Genomic DNA, 21,631 nt, shown 5'->3' on the forward strand with positions numbered 1-21,631 from the left:
ATTTGTCTGCTGAAAGGCACCCTCAGCAGCAGGGATGTGCTGAGCACAGTCCGTCCCAGCGGCACCAGCGTTCTCCAAGAGCAGCAACAGCTCCCCGAAGGGAACAGCGCGGCCCCGGGGGATCGCCTGTCTCTTCACCGGGCAGGCAGGGACGGGGGAGGCAGGGATGGGGAGCAGCAAGGCGGCTCTGTCCTCCCCTGCGCAGGAATGCCAACTGCTCGGCTTCACCCTCCCTGCAGCAGGACAGGAACCACCCTGCACGATTTCCGATGGGTGCAGGTTTGCAGCGACAAGGCAGCACCCGATCTGCACCTCGGCGGTGAATAAGGGCATCGTGCCTTCAGAGCAGGGGTCTGCATCCTTGGCATGTAACATCCCTACCAGCAAAGCCTTGAAGTATACACTTAATTTTAAATACGAGGATAAATCCCACAGACTGCAGCATGGAACTGGGAAGATGTAGCATTAAAGCCATGTGTTTTGACGTGAATTCCAGGTTTATTGTCATGATAGTTTGGTCTGGGTTTTCAGGCTGTGTTCCTAGGCTGGCAAAAACAATTCTCTGGGTAAACAGACTGACTCAAAAAGATTGCATGTATTTTTAAAAAAGGATTTCACACCTTGAAGAAAAGAAAAAGATCTTAGATGCAGTCACAAGCAGGTGAGAAAGAATGAGATTTCCAGCCAAAAGACTTGGTGGCGGATCATGAAGCAGGTTTCTGATGCAATGGGAGTGGGCATGTGGACATTATCGGTGTGGAAGCACACAAGGACAGAGCAAGAGGTTGAATATGGAAACTGGCTCAAAACACGACTGGAAGCTACCTAGTCTCTCATTTTTCTAGAGCTCTGACTGCATTTTTTGGTAGGTTTTTGGAGGATGGTTGAAGTCCTACTACACAATCATGGGGCTGCTCACAGCAGCAATACTTCTCACATGGCCGGGCTCGAGGTCACTTTCACGGAAGCAGAATTTGCCCTTAGTTACTTGAGGACAGTCAGAGCGGGATTTTCCTTCAGTTTTCCCGGTGTTCATATTATTTCTCAAATCCTTTTTAAAACTGAAAATGCCATGTCTGTAGGGCTACTGAGTGCTGCTCTGGAGCCGCAGCGAGTCAGGAGCTCCCAGGCAGCAGCAAAGGCTGCGCGTGAACTGACCCATTTTTGCTCTTAAACATGCGAACGTATGACTCAACGTGCCGTTCGGCAAGGCAGAGACACCACTCTCTGCTAATGCTGGGGAAGCCACTCCGGCTACTCAAGCGGCAACTCCATGAATGCAAATCAGGTTGGGATAGCCAATAAAAGAATATTGCATCAATTTATTTCACGTCCATGGACACAGATGGGACTTTATAGCTAGCTGCATTCAAAGAATTTGCATGCAATCGCACAAGTGAAAACCATCTCAGCGGCGTGGTGCGGTCGAAGCCCGGCACATAGCATACTCCTGAGTGAAAACGAAAGGACTCTGCTTGCCAGGGGTGTGGGTGTGCATGAGGCTGCCCAAGCACTCTACCTTGCAAGTATTAATCCCATATTATCGGTCTGGCAGGGCTGGGGACATAACAGAGTATTCCACCGGGCTTTTTCAACACCAGCTTTAGACATCCTTTGGCTCAGAAGGAAGCAGGTGAGCACAGAAGGTGTAACTGAGCTGGCAGTAGGTCAGCTTGGCTCCAGACCCCTCTGCAAGCCCACTTCTGCCCGGCAAGGTTGGGGCAAATCCACAGCTCCAAATGAAATTCTGCTGCATTTTTACAAAAGCAATTCAAGGCCACTTAAGTGCACCATCCGTGTAACACACAGACGGCTGAGGCACTCCAAAGACACCGGCCAAATTCCCCCAGGGATATTCACGCCGATGGGAGCGGGCAGCGGCCGGCACAGTTCTGGGCCAACTTCAGCAACACTCAGCAAGCAGCAAGCGGACAGAAGTGGTACCTTAGACCTGTGCTTTGGGTCCCCTCCTCCAGGCACCCGGACCACCCTTTTCCCAGATGAGTGCCACCCCACTTGTCGGCTGCCCGAGCTTTTCCCCGGGGAAGCGCGTCCCACTGAGCCCCCACTGAACCCCCAGCCCGTCGAGCAGAACTGAGGCCTCATTCAGAGAAAATACGCAGGATCATTACCAGCGAGGATTGCAGCTCACGGATTGGGGAGGGGGAAAGGACGGGAAAGAAGTAAAGGCCAGCAGCAGAACCTGCCCATTCTTAGGAAACCTTGGTAATCCGTGACGCTTTGTGCGCTGAGGTGAGCCCACAGCTGCTCCCCAGCCCCAAACGCATCACGGAAACACATGCAAACTGCATTTCTCGCAAACAGCCCAAAACACCCGGTCCTACTAACAAATGAGGGATCAGTGACAGCGCTTCCAAGGAGCATCCCTCCCCAGGACCAGACAGATCTTTACCTGTTAATTGAACTGACGCTGGGCACGGTGTCATTGTCACACACTCGCTCAGCAAGGAGTCTATCCCTGATCTCCCAGGCAAACATGGTGGGATTTTGGCGTTTGTATTCTGCAATTTTTTCAACGACTTTGGGTGTGGCGACCTTTGGTTTTGATCCTCCAATCACTCCAGGCTTAATACTGCCGGTTTCATAATACCTGGGACAACATCCAAAACAAAGCTTTAGTTATCACAGATAGACAGAGAACATGCTTTGAGATTTATAGAGAACATAATTTCAAGGTAACCAAACCCCAGCAAATCCTAAGATACATCTTCACTTTCACATACACATTTTCTGCCCATGTAGTGCTTTATCACCTAATAGATTAACTTATAGTAATTGGAATTGGGCCTTGGCATACAATATATATTTTTCCGTAATAGCAAGACAAAAGAAACAATGCAAGATTAAAGGGCATGCTGGGATCCAAAATTAACTGAAAATGTGTGTTATTAATCAGCGGTACTGGCAATAATAGAAACAAATCACACCAAAGACCACTTTTTGCGGTGGAATTTTCTGTAGTAAATTACTGTTTCTACAGAAATTCTCCGTCATTAATATCTACAGTTTGTTATCATTTCACAGTGAAATGAAGGCTAGGTATTGTATTTTATTTGTACCTCCGGAATAAATATGCCATGATATGTTTTTCCCATTTTATGGTTTTAATATGCATATTGTGGTCTTAATATTTTTCACAGCGTATTATTTTTAACATTATGTTTTTAGTAGTTTCAATACTAAATTTCAAGGAAACAGGAGCTGCCCACATTCTGGAGGAGTCCAGCTGATGTGGGAGTTGGTTTGTGTGACCAGTCCCGCAGCCCTTCCTCGGGTACAGCATCTTTACCCACACCAGCAGCTCTGTTGGTGACACTCGAGGAAAAGCGGAGGACTGGATCCCTAAACCGACAGAATTCTGCCAGATTTCTTCATCTATAAATCACATAAGAGCGACTGCTCCTGGTAGCATTGTAATGCACATCGCAGCTGGGATCCCTGGCCCTACAAGTCTCCCCCTTTTAATGCACGAAGCCTTGAACATGCTGCTACAAGCAGAAGCCGTATCTCATCCATGGAGGGCCAGAACGGAGACCAAGAATGAGATCGTGCTCCTCTCTGCTGCGCTGTCAGGGAGCACAGCACACGAGACACTCTCCCGGCCATGCACTTCTTTGTATCTTATGAATTTTCTTGTGACCAGATGAAAAATAAACCCTGTGCCTACCTGCAACAACTGCCCTGACTGCCCTGACCCGGCACGTCCTTTCTGTACAGAGCAGACCTCCACTTCGTGAGCCGTTCGACCAGACGCCCACCGAGCTACACGCTCTCAGCAGCTTAAACACATCCAGTCAGCGCTCTGTGCCCACATTTCTGGTAGGGAGCTCAGAAAAGACTCCCAAGTAAGAATATAAGACTGCTTATTAATATATTTTCTCTGCAGCTACTTGACATGCCCATTAAATGAAAAAAGAAAAGAAAATTATTCCCCCATCTTTCCAGCATGAGCAGAGCACAAACAGGCTGCGCAGCCAAAGTCTGTCTCACTGTAACACGCAACCATGTTCATCAAATTTCTGCCAGGCTACCGGTTAACAATCTTTCTGGGAGAGCTCTGTGTGCAGGGCCTCAAATTCCTTCAAAGAGACTGACACCGTGTTGTTGGTACATGTTTTCAGATATACTGGATGCAGATGGGGACTCAGATCTGCTAGTCTCCACGAGCCCTTTAAGCAATATTAGCCATGGAAAGCGTCGAGTGTCAGGGATGGATCAACCCTCCTGGTGTCCCCAAACGCAGCCCGGTAGCGAGCTTTAGGGCAGAGGGGTGAAACTCAGCTCCTCCCAGGCTTACTGAGGACGTGACAAAACGATGGCAAACTCGAACCACAAACCTACTAACGCCTTGCACCCCTGGCCTCAAAACCTTTGCTGCTGGCGCCTCTCCTGGGAGGAGGATGTAGAAGGAAGCCAGACAATACTGTGAATGCCACCAAACAAAAAGTCATCGTTTTCTTAGTTCCAGTCAAACCCACAGATTTTACAAACATTCCTTAGTGTTTTTCTCCAACAGTGCCTCGCTGCACCGTGACATAATGCCTGTCGGCTGCCCCACGACACAGGACAGCCCAGCTGAGCAGAGCATCAGCCAGCAGCTCGGGGAGTCATGGCTGCACAGACAAGACGGTGCTTCCCACAGTGACTCCACCACGGCAGGTAAGCCGTGACGGCAATGGCCCTCGCCACCACGATGCTGTGGCAGTGGCGAGCTCACTGGGGGACAAAGCCCTGGTGCCCTCTGGACAGCAAGACCTCCTCTCCCAAATCCTCTAACCACTGCCTACCGACCCGCGCTCACCACCTCGAGCCTGCAAAGGCATGCACACGTCAACGCAAAGACTTGCCTCGCACGGGAGAGTGCAGGATCGGGCCCAGGCCCTTTTCCCCGGACAGCCGGGAGAGCTCGCTGTGATGGGGGACAGCTTTTGCCCAGCGAGGCCGCTGACGCCTCTATCCTCTTCGCCTAGCAATGGACCTGGGTGCAGCAAAGAGCCTGCAGGCTGCAGAGCAAGGGCATCCCTGACTCCCGTCTCCATTTTAAAGGCAAGGACGGCTGCAGTCGGCTTCATTTTATGCACATCAGGTCCAGGCCTTTTGCTCCCAGCAAGTTGCCAATGCAGGTGAAGAGTGGGCAACCCCTCCTCCGAGGGGTGAGAGTTTCACTCGCACTGCAACTGCTGGTTCCCTGCCTCTGCATGGTTTTTAAGGCTGTATCGAGGTCTGAAAAATTCCGACCATACAAATCCAAATGTAAGGATTTATCATAAGGATTCCTGTTTTTCACACACATGCAGGCATATGCAAAAACACACACATAGAGTGGCAATTACAGTGACATTTTACCCACTGTAATTATTAGTTATGAAAATAATGAGCTATGAAATTCCAATTTATTGTTGACAACTGTAATGACAAAGCTCTGCAGCCTCGCTCTTAGGTCTATAGTGCAAATGGTAAATCTATTCAAACTATCAAAAGTAAAACCGTCGGACATTTGCCTGGTAGATAAATAAAATGCCCCTTTCTTAGCTGCATGTTGGTCCTGATGGAAGTTGGTGGCCAAGTGTGCTGCAGCGGAGAGCATCACCAGCCGAACCGCGCCAGCCGGGCTGGGAGCAGGAGCCTGTGCAGACAGCGAGGCAACGCCGCAGCCGAGTGAAACAGCCCGCGATGGGCAGGCAGGCTCAGAGAAAGCCCATGGAAAGTTCTCCTCTCTAAAACAGTAAAGGCATCAGTGTCCCCTAAGCCACACCGGGAGGAATGCAGGGGAATGCATCTCCCTGCAACGCGGGCATGACAGAAAGCAGGGACGCTGAGCGTAACCCGCACGCTGGCTCGTGCGGCTCTCTAAAAGCACGCCGTGCAGGGCTGCGGAGGTGGTCTTCGCCAGTTAAGGCGAGGATAGGTAAGAGGAGGCTGTGAGGAAAAGAGCGTCAAGAGCTACAAAACCAGAGGCCTGTGGCTTTGCCAAGTTAGTCCGATTCTGAACACTTAAAGGGCCATTGAGAGATCGTAAATGCTGCTAATACAAGCACATTCCCTGCTTGATACTACAAAAAAAACCCCCCTGCCTTAGCAGTCTTTGCAGCTACACTATGTCCAGGAAAACAAATTGGTTAAAAATTGGAAAAGAAAGTGATGGTGAAATGAAAATAGTAAAATTCTAAACAATAAAGTTATCTGTGGAAGTTTAGTAAATAGTTTAGGAATTAACTTTTCCAGATTATCAAGAAAAACATATTCTCCCCGCCCAAAAAAAAATGTTTTCCTTAACAGTAGTTGCCCAAGTATCTCAGAATACCTGGTCTCTAAAACCATTTAAATACTATAATTTACACAAATTATATTCAGATTTCACAAGATACAAAGAAGCAAGGATGGTATTTGTGACCTGAACCTATGTCAAATTTTAAAACAAAATCAGGGAACCATATGAATTTGGAGTTTAATTTCCTGTTGCCATAGTGGTTTGAGCAGCTCCAGCCTGAACAGAGAGCTATTCCCAAAATAGCCAAAATCAAGATGGCTAATAGTTACTTATGGTATTCCGTGCTCTAATTAAGAACATATTCCAGCACAAGAGTAGCAAAAGACATCAAATTAAACAGTGGGACATAGTGTGAAATACACTTTGTGAACAAAAGCACGGCAATGTTGATGTGTATATATCATATAGAATTATACTATTGCTAAAAGAGAGTCATCTTCAGAAAGCAAAATGAGTAACTTGCACAACTTCTATTTTTTTTCCATTTTAGTGAAGATGACTCACAGACTTCTCTACTTGTCCAGAACAGAAACGTGTGGGATATATGCCGTTACACACAGCAAAGACACCCCATGTGGCATTTTGCGCTTTGTGTTCTAATTACTTATAAGAAACCGTGAAAGGGGCAAACCAGAGATACAAATAGTGGCACTTTTTTCCCCAGATCAGGCATATAAACCCAGGAGAGGTCAGGAAGCCCCTCTCCTCACTGGACTGATTTCCTGAGGTTTCTACTATTCTCCATTTGTTTGCAGCCCTCAATTAAGGCACCGGCATTGACACTCTTCTCTTGACGGACACAGAAGTATGCATCGTCCCCCCCTTTACCTGCCAAGTATTTTGCTGACGCAGCCGTGGCTGACGCGGAGCTGCCGGGAGATGTCACACGGCCGGACCCCTTGGTGGGCAAGCTCCACGATCCTTTGGCGAACGACATCTGGGAGGGGGCGGCCGTTCACAAAAACACCCCCCAGCTGATTCACGCCTCCATGTCCTGAAACACACAGGGGAGGGGGAGAAGGGCAGAAGAGGAAGAGGTGTGTGAGAGTTGCGGGACATTTCTCCATGGCAAACCCCCAACTCAGCACGCCCCGGCGCTGGGCATCACCTCCCCAGCATCGCCCCAGCCTCCGGCTGCTTTTCCCCAGGCGCTGTGGAACCCACAGCACGGAGGCAGTCACGGCTGTGCTGCCTGCACTGCCGCAATGCCACTCGCCGGAGGGGAGGACCCTCCTGCATCAAGGCAGATCGGGCCCCGCGTTGGGAAATGGCCACGAGAAACCTTGCCGTGATGCCCAGACGAGGACTGCCCTCCTCCCGAAGCCAGCAGCCGCTCTCACCCGACTGCAAACTCTGGGGGTAGGCCTGGTGCTGCCCCGTGGGAAGAGGCTGCTCGTGAGCCTCTGCCTAGGAAGCCAACTGAAAATAAGGCTGGGTGTTTGCTCAGCCTACACACTATTTGTGTCTAAGCACAGGAGGGGATACCTGAAATTAAATAAGTATTGGGGTTTTTTCCAAATGCCTTGACTTAGGCAAGAGAAGAAAAAAAAAGGAAAAAGAAAAAAAAAAAAAACAACGACCCAGAGCATGATTTCTGCTCTTATTATTTACAGCAGTTTTGGCAGATATTTTCATCCCACAAATGAAACAAGACCACTCAGGCAAGCCCAGTATATTATTGCTTTTTGAGCAGACTTGCACAGTTCATCTTTAGCAAGGTGAATCTTGTATCTGGTGGGAAATGGGACCCACTTGGATAAATAGTAGTGAAACTGCATAAAACCCATGAACATGAAATAATGCCGTGTACCAAGTGAGGAAATATAATTAACCCTCATGTTGTTAATCATCCAAACTACAGAGGAGTGGAGAAACTGAAAACAAGCAATAGGGGCAGTACAGATGCCAATTCTGGAACAAAAATAATTCAGAAAACCTGTCTATTTGCACAGGGCTTGAAGAGTACTGAATAAGCTGACAAGCCAAATGCCTCTGTGCAAAAAAAAAAAAAAAAAAAAAAGATTGTATAGAGCTGTTTTTATTTAAATCCGATCGTTTCACCATTGACAAACAGCTGTCAAACTTTGCAAACACCTTCTCAAACTGTCAGGACACATCGTGACTCCACACGAAACGTGTGGCCGCTGAAGCCCGAGGGAGCAGAGCAGCGTCCGCTGCGCCGTCCCGGTGCGAGAGGCAGACCTCTGCCAGCGCCGAGCCGCCCCAGCCGCCACTCCCGGGGAGCTGCCGGCAGCGCCGGGACCGCTGTGCCCCCGGGACGGTGCTGCGGCCCGGGCGGGGACAGCTCGGTGGCTGCGGCGGACGGGGAGCGAGACCGCGGGCTGCGCACCGGTTATCGGCGTTAATTGCACCGAACCACGGACAGCGCAGGCGAGGCGAACGGCAGCATCCTGCGGCGGTGGTCGGGGAAGGGGAGAGGAAGGAAGGAAGGAAGGAAGGAAGGAAGGAAGGAAGGAAGGAAGGAAGGAAGGAAGGAAGGAAGGAAGGAAGGAAGGAAGGAAGGAAGGAAGGAAGGAAGGAAGGAAGGAAGGAAGGAAGGAAGGAAGGAAGGAAGGAAGGAAAAAGGAAGGGAAAAGGAAGGGAAAAGGAAGGGAAAAGGAAGGGAAAAGGAAGGGAAAAGGAAGGGAAAAGGGAAGGGAAAAGGGAAGGGAAGGGAAGGGAAGGGAAGGGAAGGGAAGGGAAAGGGAAAGGGAAAGGGAAAAGGGAAAGGGAAAGGGAAAGGGAAAAAAGGAAAGGAAAGAGGAAAGGAAAGGAAAGAGGAAAGGAAAGAGGAAAGGAAAGGAAAGGAAAGGAAAGGAAAGGAAAGGAAAGGAAAGGAAAGGAAAGGAAAGGAAAGGAAAGGAAAGGAAAGGAAAGGAAAGGAAAGGAAAGGAAAGGAAAGGAAAGGAAAGGAAAGGAAAGGAAAGGAAAGGAAAGGAAAGGAAAGGAAAGGAAAGGAAAGGAAAGGAAAGGAAAGGAAAGGAAAGGAAAGGAAAGGAAAGGAAAGGAAAGGAAAGGAAAGGAAAGGAAAGGAAAGGAAAGGAAAGGAGGAGGAAAGAGAGAGAGAGAAAGAGAGAAAGAGAGAAAGAGAGAAAGAGAGAAAGAGAGAAAGAGAGAAAGAGAGAAAGAGAGAAAGAAAGAAAGAAAGAAAGAAAGAAAGAAAGAAAGAAAGAGAAAGAAAGAAAGAAAGAAAGAAAGAAAGAAGGAAGAAGAGAGGGGGGAAGCAAGCATGAAGACATGCGTTTCTTTAGGGCAAGGGATGATTCTCCCCCCGGAGCCAGTTCCCAGCCGCCGGGAGCCCGGCGCAGGCCGGGCCTGCCCAGGCCGAGACCATCCGAGCCTGCAGCCGCCGGGGGAACAAAGGCTGGGGCTGCCGCCGTCCCTCCCGCCGCGCCGGGGGACCCCTCCCCAAACCTGCCACCGCCTCGGGAAGCGGCACCGGCCCCGAGCCCGGCTCCCTGTCCGCCCGGCGTCCCTCTCCACCGGCTGCCGCGCTCCCCGGACGGCTGTGGGCGGGCGCCGGGGGCCCCGTCGGGCCGGGGGGCTGCGGGGGCGGGGGAACACAGGGCTCTGGCCGCCGGCCCGAGGGGCCGGGCTGGGGGACCGGGGTCGGTGCGCTCCTCTGCTCGCCCCTCCGTGCCCCGCTCCGCAGCTCGGAGCTCCCCGCAGGGAGCGGGGACGGGGCGAGACTCGGGGGCGCCTTCGGGCGGGGGGCGATTGCCGGCGAAGGTAGCGGGCGCGGGGTCCGCGGGCCCTGCCCGGAGCCCCGGGGCAGCTGCGAGCGGGGAAGCTGGGGCGGGCGGAGGACGAGCCGGCCCGAGCGGCGGCCGGTCCCGGGGAGCCGCCCGCGGGAGTCAGGGCCGCCCCCCGCCCGCCTCGGCGGCGGCCCCGGGCTCTGACCACGCGGGACGGGGAAGCCGCGGGGCCCGTGGCGGAGCCAGAAGGGGCCGAGCTCCCGCTCGGGACCGCCCCGGCCGCGGTGTCCCGGTCTGCGCCACCAGCCCCGCTCCCCCCGCCGGCGGCAGCCCTCGTCGCTTCCCGGCTCCCCCCGTCCTCCGCCGCCGCGTTCCACCGGGGCCTCCTCGCCACCCCCCCGGGGAAGCCGCGGGTCCGGAGATCGTTTGGCAACGCATGTCCCCGGGGGCTCCCCCCGCTGCGGCCGGGGGCCAGAGCGAAGGCACCGGGGCTTTGGGGTTTTTTTTCCTTCTGTTTTGCCCCGAAATTCCTGCGGAAGTTATCGATTTTCTACGGCTGCGAATGATGGAGGGCGCCGCTGGAACCTGCCGCGGCTTCTCCTGCCCGAAGCCCGTCCTCCGTGGGGCTGCGGGTCCGAGAGCGCCGCGTCCCGCTCGCCCCCGCGGCTGGGCGGGAAGGGGCGCTCCGGCGGCGGGGGCTCCGCGTCCCCCCGCGCCCCGTTTGCCCTTAAAGTTCTTCTTTTAAAAAATGCGGTTGGTTTCAATGAGAGGAGAGAAATACACGCGGGTTTAAAACGCCGTGTTTTCGCGGGAGGGAAGGTCGGTTTTTTCACGGGGGCGGCAGAAGCGCGTTACCGGCTGCCATCCCTGCCCCGGACACCTTCCGAAACCGTGCGATGGGCAGAGCGAGAGGGGAGCGGGCAGACAAACAGCGACCGAGGGGAAGGCGGAGAGAGGGACATTTCCAGCCCTAGCGCTGGATGGTTTATTTTGCAAACAAATTTCTTTTAGCTAAAGGGCTGCGGTGCGCCAGGAAATGAGATTAGTTCTACCTTAAATTTCCTCGCAATCTCTCGCCGTAATGCAGCGTTTAACTCACCGTGAGAGAAGATGTCATTTCACATAACACTGTGCTAATGGATAAGTCTTCCCCGACCTCTCAAGCACAACAAATCTCAGGCAAGCCCATCGCGCACGACCTGTTAACCAGTTCTGCTGCCCGCTCGTCCTCTGCCGCGCTGCTCGACGCGGAGCTCGCCGAGGAACTGCTCTGCCTTTCTTTGGATGGTTAAAACAAACAAAAAAATCTTCCCTGCAGCCCCGCTCCCTGCCCTTCGTAATTGTTTGAGGGTTTTTTGTTGTTGTTGTCGTTTTTAATTAGCGAATATCAAAATGTTGAAATAGATCGAGAATATCGTATAGCAAACTTTTCCGTTCGTTGGAAATACCGGGCGGCTTTCTTTCCTGAGATTTGATTTAGGTGGAAAAAATATATATACACATATATATATATATATATACACGCAAACACACAAACGTGCGGGCATATATATATAGGTAGAGATACATATACGGTTAGGCGTGTGTGTATATCTATGTGTACATTTAAACGCACATTTACATCGGCTCCGTCCCTACGGGAAAATAAACCACGGACACGCTGCCCGCAGCATCCCGCCGCCGGCTGTCCACCGGCAAAACCATCCCCGCGGCGCGGTCGCCCTTCCCGAAGGGGCACGGCAGCACCGGCGGCTGCGGACGGACGGCCCGGGCCGGGGGGACGCGGCAGAGCAGCCCCTCGCTCCGGGGTCGGCAGCAGCCCGGACTGCCGTTCGTCCGGACCCCCCGAGCCCCGGGGCGGGCGGGTAGAGCCGACCCGGCGGCCCCGTCCGCGATCGCGCGGGGCCCGTCGCGGCCGTGTCAGAGAAGTTGAACTAGCAGCCTACTTACTATGCATTGCTGCAAACGGGTCGTGCTTACAGTGTATTTCCATCGGAGCGGTCCGGGCCGGGGAGGCCTCGCCGAGCAGGTCTCGATTCGCCGGCAGCGCTCGGGTTTGGGGCTGGGGGAGGGGGCCCGGATAAACAGCCGGAGACCGACCCCAAAAAAATAACAAAACAAAAAAAGGCCAAAAAAAAAAAACCAACCAAAACCCACCCAAAACTAAAAAAACCACCAAAAAACCCCGAAGAGTCCCGCCCCGAGCGGGGTCGCGGTATCCGACAGCGCCGGCCGAGCGCGGCTCCCCGCGCCGCTCGCAACGTCCGGTGACTCCGTCGGGGGGGCAAGGAGCGGCCGCCCCGGGCTGCGCCTCTGCCCCCGGCCGGTCCCCGGGCGGCCGCCGAGCCGCGGCACTCGCCTCCCGGCTCCGAGGCGGCGCCGGGCGCGGAAGGGGCGGGCGTCTCGGTCCGGCAGCCGGGAGCCCGGCGCTCCCTCCCCGACGGCTCTTTGTGCTGTCGGCGCCGGCGGCTGCGCGGCGGCGGCGGCCGAGGCGGGCGGCAGCGGGGGCGGGCGCCCCGTCCGCGGGGCTCGGTCCCGGGGCGGCGGCGCGCTCCGCCTGTGCCGCCCACCCGCCGCGCCGCTCGAAGCAACTCGCGGAGCCGGGCGGGGCGCGGCGGTGGGCGAGGGGAGCGGCGGGGGAAGGTGTGCGAGAGGGCGGGGAGCGGGGCGGGGGCCGGGCTCGCCTCGCCTCGCCGCGGGCCCCGCGGGACCGGGGGCGCCCCGTCAGCGGCCGCCGTCCGACCTGGAGCGCCGGCGGGGCGCTCCCATCGCCGCCGCCCGCCGCGGGCCGCAGCCGCCCCCCCCCCCCCGCCCCTCCCCGCCCGCCGTCGGCCGCCGGGCTTTGCCGGGGCGGCGCGGCGCCTGGCTGGCTCGGGCGGTGAGCCCGGCGCGCTGCCGGCCCGCGGCGGGCGGCGGGGGTTGTGGCGGGCGGAGGGGGCGGGGGCGGGGGCGGGCCGCACGGGGGCGCGCGGGGCGGGGCGGGGGGCTCCCCCGGTTACCGTGGGCGGCGCGCTGGGACGCGCAGCTCGGTCGCGGGGCGCGGAGCGCCCCGCGGCCGAGCTGCGCGTCCCAGCGCGCCCGCGGAGGAGGCGCGGCGGGCGGCGCTTCAGCACCGCACGTCTGGACAGCGGCGGACCTGGGCGGGCGGGGCCCGGCCGTCACTCACGGCCCCGGCCAATGGCAAAAGTTAACTTGCCGGAGCCCCGCATTGGACGCCGGGCGGCGCCGCTGCTTATTGGCGGGATGCGGGCCAATGGGGGAGGGGGGCGTGGCCGCAAGCCCTCAACGGGCGGGGCGGGGGCGCAGCCACGCGAGACCCCGGGGGGGGGGGGTTACTGGGGGGGGGGGGAGGGAGGCGGCGCGTCCCCGGGCCGTGGGTCCCCCGACGGGGGGGACGGAGACTATCGCGGCCGTTGGACCCCCGACGGGTGGACGGCGCGCCCCGTGGACGTGGGTCCTCCGACGGCGCCCTGCTCCGGGACACCGGGCAGCGGCGGAGGGCGCGGGCCGGGGGTCCGTGCTTTCGCCCCGCTGTGGCGCAGGGGTTCGGGGCAGGAGGGGATGTCCCCGGGAGGGCCGCGCTGGCGGGACGGGAGCCGCCGCGTCTAGGGCCGACGGGTTCCCGCTCCGGCCGCCGAGACACGGGGCCTGCCCCTGGCGGCGCTGGCCCCAGGCCGGGGCTCCAGCCGTGCCAGCCGGCTGGGCTGATCCGCTCCGGACGGGCCGCGGGGTGGGCGTGGGGGCACGGCAGAGCCCAGCCAAGTCCCCCGCCCTCGGCCCTGCTGCCCGGCTTTGCCCGCCGCCTCCGGGCGAGTGCCCCCCCGCCCCGCTGCGCCCGCTGCCCGCGCCCTCGGGGCCTCGGCCGCGGCAGGGCCGGGCCGGGTCCCCCCCCCTCGGCGGCGGGGGACAGGGGGCCGCTGCGACCGCCGGCGGCGGCGCGGGGCGGGCGAGCGCGGGACGAGTTTTCGTTGAACGCGAAACTCCCGGGTGCGGCCGAGCCGCCGCCGCGGGGCCGGGACTTGGGGGGTGGGGGGGGGTTGGGGTCCGGCCGAGGCGAGGGCGCAGCGGGCGGCGGGGGGCGCCGGGCCGGGCCGGGCCGTGGGACGGTGAGGGACGGTTCGCGCATAGCCCCGCAGCCGAGCCAGGGCCGTCGGGCCGGTCGCCCCCCGTTCCCCCGTCGCTGGTCGGCACCTCGGCCGAGGGGGGCGCGGGGACCGGGAGGGGCCGCTCCTGCCTGCGCGGAAGGGGGAGAGCGGGCGGGCAGGGCCGGCACCCCTCCCTGCCCGGCCTTCATCCCTGCCTTCAAACCCCCCTCCTCCTCCTCCTCCCCCGCGGGGCACTGCGCTGAAGCCCCCCCCTACACACACACCCCCCCCGGCCCGACAACCCGCAGGGAAGCGGCGGCACCTGCCGTGCCCGGGGCCAGCGGCGGCAGAGGCCTCGGGGCGCCGCGCTGCCCGCGCTGCCCGCCCGCCGGCCCGGGCAAAGCTGCCGCTGCTGCCGAGCCCGCCGACCCGGCCCTCCCGACCCGGCCGCCCCCGCCGCGCGGGGCGTGCGGCGCGCCGCCATGAAATGCTTTATCGATTAAACGATTATTCAGGCGATTTAACTAATAAAAGGCCCCATCGATCGCTTCGGAATTGCATTCCGCCGCCGAGCAGCGAGGTCGCCTCCGCGCCCACTCCCGCACCCGCCACCGGCCCCACGGCCACGCCGCCGCCACGCTCCCCGCGGGGACGCCGGGACGAGGCTCGCCACGCACTCTCGCCGGTGCCCGGTGCCAGTCCCCTCGCCCGCCCGGCCAGAGCGCTGGGCCCGCGGACACCCGGCCGGCCCCGGCGCCGTCGTGGGGCCGGTCTGCGGGACACGGGGGGGTCTCGGCGGCCCCCCGCGCCGCCCCGAAGGCCCCAGGGAGAGCGGACACCCCCCCCCCCCCCCGGTCCGCCCCGGCCTGGCCCGCCGCACCCGACTGTGCCCCGCACTGCAGCCCACGCGTGACCGGCTGCGGAGGGCTCCCCGCGGCTCCCAGCCCGAGTCCCACCTGTGCGGCCGGCCCGGGGGGTCGCGTAGGTTTTCTCCAACTCCATCCCGGCTTTTCAGGACTTGGGGAACGGACAGAGAGAAAAGTTTCCACGTTCTGTTGTTATTGCCGTCCTTTTCCTTCTTTTTTTTTTTCCTTTTCTCTCTCTTTTCTTTTCTTTTTTCTTTTCTTTTTTTCTTTTCTTTTCTTTTCTTTTCTTTTCTTTTCTTTTCTTTTCTTTTCTTTTCTTTTCTTTTCTTTTCTTTTCTTTTCTTTTTTCTTTTCTTTTCTTTTCTTATCTTTTTTCTTTTTTTTCTTCTTCTCTTTTTTCTTCTCTTTTCTCTTTCTTTTCCTCTTTTCTTTTCCTCTTTTCTCCTTTCTTCTTTTTTCTTTCTTTTCTTCTATATCTTTTTTTCTTATCTTTTTTTTTTTTGAGAGGCTCTCGCAGGTTAGAATAATTCAACTCTTCCGCTCCCCGCCGAGCTTTTGCAGCTGATCACTGAGCTGAAACTAAACGTTTTAGGTGGAAAAAAAGCCTCTGAAGGAACCGTGAAATGATTAAGAAACTAAAGAGCTCCTCTCCATGTGAGATCATGTCCTGTTCTCTAAAACATCACAAGATGTCCCCAGACGCAGCCAAAACCCAAGAAAACTCTGACATCTGTTGTAGCAGGAATCAAAGTTTGCTCGCAACCAGCCGCTCCCCGAGCGCTCCGCCGGCTGCTGCAGAACAGCGGCACCGGCACCAGCACCGGCAGCGGCACCTGCCCGCGCTGCCTCCGCCAGCCCCAGCCCGTCACCAACTTTTCAGCAGAACCGACTTCCCCTTCCCGGGCCGGGGGATGACGCCGCAGCCCCGGGGCCGAGCTCCACGGCGGGCCGGGCCGCCGCGGGGGCGGGACGGGGACTCGCCTGACAGTGCCGGGGGGGGCGGCGGAGAGACCTCCAGCTGCCGCATCGCCCCCTGCCCTGCCCTTCGCCCCTGGCTTGGGGACAGCCCCTAGGCCGGAGCGGAGCCCGGGGGGCCGGGGGAGACCGGCCCGGTGGCGGTGCCGGGGGGGGGGGGGGGGCCGGGGTGGTCTTTCCTGGCCCGGGGGCGGTCCGCTCGGGCTCCCCCGCGCCCCCCGTTTGCACGGCGGCCTCCCGCCGGTACCGAGGCGCGGCTGCAGACCCACGGCCGCGTCCTGCAGGCCTCGGCGGCGCGGGTGAGGGCGGGGAGAGGGGAGGGGGCGAATTCCCGGGGCTTCGATCGCTCCCAGGTTTATTTTTCAGCAAAGGCCACTCGGGGGGGGGGGGATAAAAAAAGACGGCGCTCCCTTCCCGACGGACAACCGCCCGGCCAGAGGTGCTGCCTGCGGCGCCCTGCCCGCGCTGCTCCCCTCGCACATCGGCGCCGGCAGCGATGCACCCACTGCCACCCGCGCACACCCACGGCCTGCGGCCTCCCACGCCGCTGCCCGGTCCCTCTCCCACGGAACCCGCCCAGACATGAAACCAGTCCGCCGGCGGGGGACGCGGGTGGGTTCTGCTCCCCTCCCCGGGCTGTCCCCGCGCCGGGACCGCCGCCCCACGGCCTCCGCCACGCGTGGAGGGGACAGCCGCGCCCTGGTGCCGAGCGGCCGCGGGCAGGGGAGAGGAGCGGGGGGCTGCAGGGAGGGGACCGCCGCTGCTTGCAGGCAGAGCGGGTCCTGCCGGCCGCGGGCAGGGATGCCCGGGGGGAATGGGCTGCTGCCGCGGAGCTGCTCGCCAGGCCGGGCCGGACCGAGCCGAGCCGAGCCGAGCCGCGCCGCACCGCCGGGAAGGAGGGACATGCCCGGATTTGGGGACGCGAGGCCGGTAAAGGAGCTCCCGGCCGCCTCTCCCGGCGCAGGCCCGCGCCCCCCGCCCTCCCCGGGAGCTGACATGGACGCGACTCTGTGTCCGAAACCTTCCTTTTCCCTCCCGCCCACCCCTCCGCTTCGGGTGCCGTCGCATCCGAGGGCCGGCGGCCCAGCAGCCCCGGACGGCTCCACAGCAGGGCCGGGGCCGTGCCCACCGGGACCCCCGGCCGCCTGGCTCTGTCCCAGCGCGGCTGGAGGGAGGCCGGCTCCTGCCTCTCGCCCTCTTGCTTCCCCTTTCACCAACGTTTCTTCGCTCTCATTTGCTTACACAAAAATAGCCGGCGGCCAGAGCCCTTTCCGCCGGCTCGCCCCAACGTGCGACCCGCCGTGTGAACAGCCGCTCCGGGATAGTCCCGGGGAGGGGCGGCCCCAAATGAAGAGCAGACCCCCGTCCCTCCAGATGCCCTCCTCGCCTCTCCCGGACACGCCGGCCCACGGCCCCGGCAGCAGCGAGGAGCCCCCGAGGGCTTCTCTGACTTCACGCAGGGAAATGAACGAAAAACAGTTTATTGTCCTAAAAACAGGCCGCGGAGCCGCCCGCTCTCCCTGGCCCGAGGCGGAGCGCGGGGAGGTGGCGGAGGGGCCGCAGCGGGGGCGCGGCCCGGCCCCGCACATCTGCCAGCGGGCGGCGGGGTCCGCAGCTCTGCCCTTGCCCTCGGGGGCCGCGGCATCCCGGGGCCGTGCGGGGCCTGGCCCCGCGGCCGCTCCGCCGGCTGCTCCGCCACCGCTCGGCTCGGCACCCCGGCTGCCGGCACCCCAGCGCCGCTCGGGCATCCCCGCAAGCGCGGTAACGAAAACAGCGCAGAGGCTGCGCCCCTGGCTCCCTGCCCGCTGCGGGGGGGCGGCGGCTCTGGGGTGCGGCGCTCGGGCTGAGCCCCGCATTGCTTCCCCGCTCCGTGCCCCCCCCCCCCACGAGCGGGGCTCCGACCCCCGCGCAGCGCCCCCAGCCCCATCCTGCGCCCCCGCTGCGCCGCGACCCGGGGTGTGATTTAAGGCCGGGAGTGAGAAACCCGAGCCCCGCGGACGCCCAAGAACAGTCCCCGCTGTTCCCGCACAAGGACAACTCTTCCGGCGGCAGCGGGGCAGGAGGCAGCCCGGAAGGACCCGCGGGCGAGCGGCCGTTCCGCGCAATGGTCCACGGACAACGCCTGCGGCCGCTCCCCGCTGAAGCCCCCGGGAAAGGGACGATCGGGAGCCAGCACGCCGCAAAGCCGCAGCCGGACTGCTGCGCTTTCTGTACGTGGCAAGAGGCGGGTAAGAAAGCAGTGAAGAGAAGAACGGTGGCGCAACAGAAATCTGGTTTTGGACTTTTCCAAGGACAGTCGTTGTTGCCTGCCCTCTCTCAAGTGATGAGAAGGTCATAGAGCAGTCCTAACCTTTCGTCCTTTCATCTTTGATAGCCCCCACCCCCACAAGGCTCACACACGTACTGCAAACCCAGGCATTCCTCAAGGCTCGGCGTAACAGATCGCAGCCAAAACACCTCGAGCCTCCAGAGCGAAGTATTTGCATCGCCTTGGCTCGCCAGGTACCAGCCTGCTCTGATCCTTGGACAGCCTCCCCTTCCTGCAGCGCGGTTCATCCTGATTTTGGGGAAAGTGGAGGGGCGGAGGGCGCACAGAGCATCCAAAGCCCAGTACCACCTTTAAAGTTATTTGCGTTTTCTCACATTTCTGTAAAACACCGACGCCAAATGTGGAAGAGGGAGAGCGCTGCTGCAGATGATGATCTGCCCCTCAGTCTAGGCAGGATTAGAGGGTGGGACGTTTACTGTTTTAGAAATAGCCACTGCTTCTCTGCTGTGCCATAGTCTCGTTTTCCTCTGATGTCTGTCATTTTAAATTCAAAATATGGAAGATCTAGTGGTGATGATGGCCCAGTATGTTCCCAGAGATAAAATGGAACTCTGAGGTGAGTAGGCTAATTAGACTGAAGTAATTTAAAGGGTGTTAGATGGGCAGTCCTGTCAGGTTGAGAGGACTTTGGTAGCATAATCTAATACCCTCAGTGATCTTTAGAGAGCTGTCCAAGGGAAGCCATCAGGACATGAGGCTTGAAAGAGGAGAGCATGGAGAAGAGGCATCCCGTCAGCAGCAGCGTTTTCTTGGGTGGTCCACACAGAAGAGGTGCTCTGTCCCCCCACCCCAGATGAGACTGATGGGGAGACACATCAACAATCTTGTCAGTGCTCCATTTCCAAGCCTGGTCAGTCCAGCAAGGGGGCAGAGCTGAGGCGGTGCAGCTGACAAAACCAGTGGGTTTTATTTTCAAGAGCGTGAGAGGAGGGCAGGAAATGCTGAGAGACTTCTCTTTTTCAGTCAATATGCATTATTACTTTTGCTCTCCCCTCACCTACCGCTAACTGCTGTCTCAGAAGTGCTGCCGGTTGTACCGGGCAGTGAGCAGCGAACCGGGGGTCTTTGTCGGGTGTACTCAGCAGAGAGAGCCGCTGCCGTCCTGCAGCAGGGAGCAGCACAGCAGAGTGAAATGCTTCTCTGAAAGAGCTGCCCACAGCTTCGCTGGCCCGCACCTTGAGGGCTGCTCCTCGCCACCCCTTTCTGTGCCTCCAGGGCCCTTTTTCTCCAGTCCACAACCATACAGTGACCAGGGCATGTGTTTTCAGAGATAAATTGGTGTCAAACCAGAAGACCAACCTACTTTATCAAAGCAATGAATAGTGTAAACCTGTTTCATCAGTCTAGCGTGGAAGGGCTCAGGGCCACAGTGAATGCTTCAGTCCCCTCTCTCAGTCACTTTCACTGATCTCGAGTGTGGTTATTTTGATAGTTAAAAAGACATGGTTTTAAAAGTCAACTTTGCAGAACTTTCTGCCTGGTGATACGCTTACATGCACAGCTGAAAACGAGCCAGCATCCGAGGGAGGCCAAGCCACACCAGATGCTGGCTTCTACCTCTTCCTGAGAGCTCTGTGAGAAACCCCACCATATCCTCTGAGATTACTGCAGTGACGTGGTAGAGCGAGGGCCTGGCCTCCTGGGAGCACAGCACGACTGGACTGCAGAGCTCAGGCTTCCCCGGCCCCTGCACGACAGCTCCTCGTTCAAACCCAGCGGAAGAGCATGACGCAAGGCGCCATGAGCAGCAGAGCTGACGTCCCCCAGCCCGTGAGGCCTCCTGGCAGGCAAAGTGCTTCAGATGCAGTGGCAGAGGCGAGATGTGTGCTGCTTTTGGGACCAGAGTGAAGAGCAGAGGAAAGAGATGCCCAAGGGCTGTGGTGTCTGGGTGTGCAGAACAGCCCCCGCCTTGCCAGGGGAGCTGCAGCCTGGCCAGGGGAAGGTGGGAGAAGGGCAAGGTGGGAGAAGGGCAAGGTGGGAGAAGGGCAAGGTGGGAGAAGGGGAAGGTTGCTGAGCCCTTTGCCACATGGGAGACCTAGGGAGGTGCAGTGTCGTGCCTGGTGACTGCACCAGTCTGGGCAGAGCACAGAGCAGGTATCAGGTCTTTGCAGCTGTACGTCAGGGGTCTCATGAAAAAGCACCCTCAAAGTCCACCCTTCGCCACCCAGCTTGGACTTTAACAGCGCCCTGGGCACCTGGCAAACGAGATGCCCTGAGGGGCAGGTTGCAACCTAACTTCTGCCTTAAGCAGAATGGAGAAGCTTGCCGCAGGGCTGCCGCTTTGCTTGAAAGAACAGCTTTGTCAGCTATAAGCCCTGCTTCCCTCTCTCTGAACGCATCCTCCCATGGATATTATGAAAAGAGAGGCCCATTTTGGCTATGCTGGAAAGTACAGAAACCAAGAATGAGGATTTTTTGATGGGAGCTCTAGCTGGAAAGTGATCGACTCTACTACACAATGCTTGCTTTTCCAGTCTCTTGAGAAAGCCAAGAACAAAAATTTCAACCCAAGTTCATCCTGTGCTGTAACTTTTGTTTTTGCTGCTATTAAAACATTGAAAACGGTCAAACTGACTCCTTTGCTTTGAGAATTGCTGGGAGAGGAGGTAGACTGGAAGACAGGAAGTTAAATCACTGAATAGCCTGCTTCCAACAATTGCCAGCAAACAGGAAAATACAGTTGATGGAGTCCTTTGCTGGACATAAAAGTGTCCAGAAAATGCAAGCAGAAGATGGGAGGTTAAGAAATCTAAGGCTTTCTCAAGGCTCAAAAGGAGACATACCCATGGTATTAACTGTTATCTTTCCTAGATTAGGTTTCATGTTAATAACCAGATTCTCCCCTATTCACTGGAAAAAAAGGTGGTGGGTCACAGCCTCCAAACACGTAATTCACTCTAGTCAAATAAGTGTCCAAGACCAGAAATTGGACAGCATTGAGAGTCCACCTCTGTCCAGAATCTCTCTACATCAGGCGTCTAAACCTGCAGGAACATAGTGCAATATCCTCCTGCTCCTCCGAGGCTAACTGGTTGATTGTTTAAGTAAGTACATCTCTCAGTCAGCTTGCTGCCATGCGCATAAGTAGATGCTGCTGTAAAGCACAGCTGCAAAAGGATTTTTCATCTTATCATATTTTGCTTCTAACCAGCCTGAGAGATTTCAGATTTTCCCCAGAATATTTATTGGATCAATGTGTTGGGTTTGCATGGCAAGGTTTTGGTAGCGGGGGGGGGGGGGGGCTACAGGGGTGGCTTCTGTGAGAAGCTGCTAGAAGCTTCCCCTGTGTCTGACAGAGCCAATGCCAGCCGGCTCCAAGACGGGCCCGCCGCTGGCCAAGGCCAAGCCCATCAGCACCTCTGTGGTAACATATTTAAGAAGAAGAAAAA

At 58.1% G+C, this 21,631-nt stretch overlaps 1 protein-coding gene across 4 annotated transcripts in view; it reads right to left on the reverse strand.

Annotated features, from left to right (window-relative positions):
- PAX5 (paired box 5) overlaps nt 1-15,233 on the reverse strand; it is a 142,305-nt gene extending 127,072 nt beyond the window's left edge. For all 4 annotated transcript variants that reach the window (XM_054809635.1, XM_054809633.1, XM_054809632.1 and 1 more), the window contains exons 1-3: nt 15,029-15,233; nt 7,121-7,286; nt 2,414-2,611 (exon numbers count right to left, since the gene is read on the reverse strand). In XM_054809635.1, the coding sequence (XP_054665610.1) occupies nt 2,414-2,611; nt 7,121-7,286; nt 15,029-15,074 (410 nt within the window). In that variant the 5' untranslated portion in view covers nt 15,075-15,233. The remainder of the gene's footprint in view (nt 1-2,413; nt 2,612-7,120; nt 7,287-15,028) is intronic.
- Between the last annotated feature and the right edge of the window lie 6,398 nt (nt 15,234-21,631).

The sequence above is a fragment of the Grus americana genome, chromosome Z (genome assembly GCF_028858705.1).
Source record: "Grus americana isolate bGruAme1 chromosome Z, bGruAme1.mat, whole genome shotgun sequence".
Taxonomy (NCBI): Eukaryota; Metazoa; Chordata; class Aves; order Gruiformes; family Gruidae; genus Grus; species Grus americana.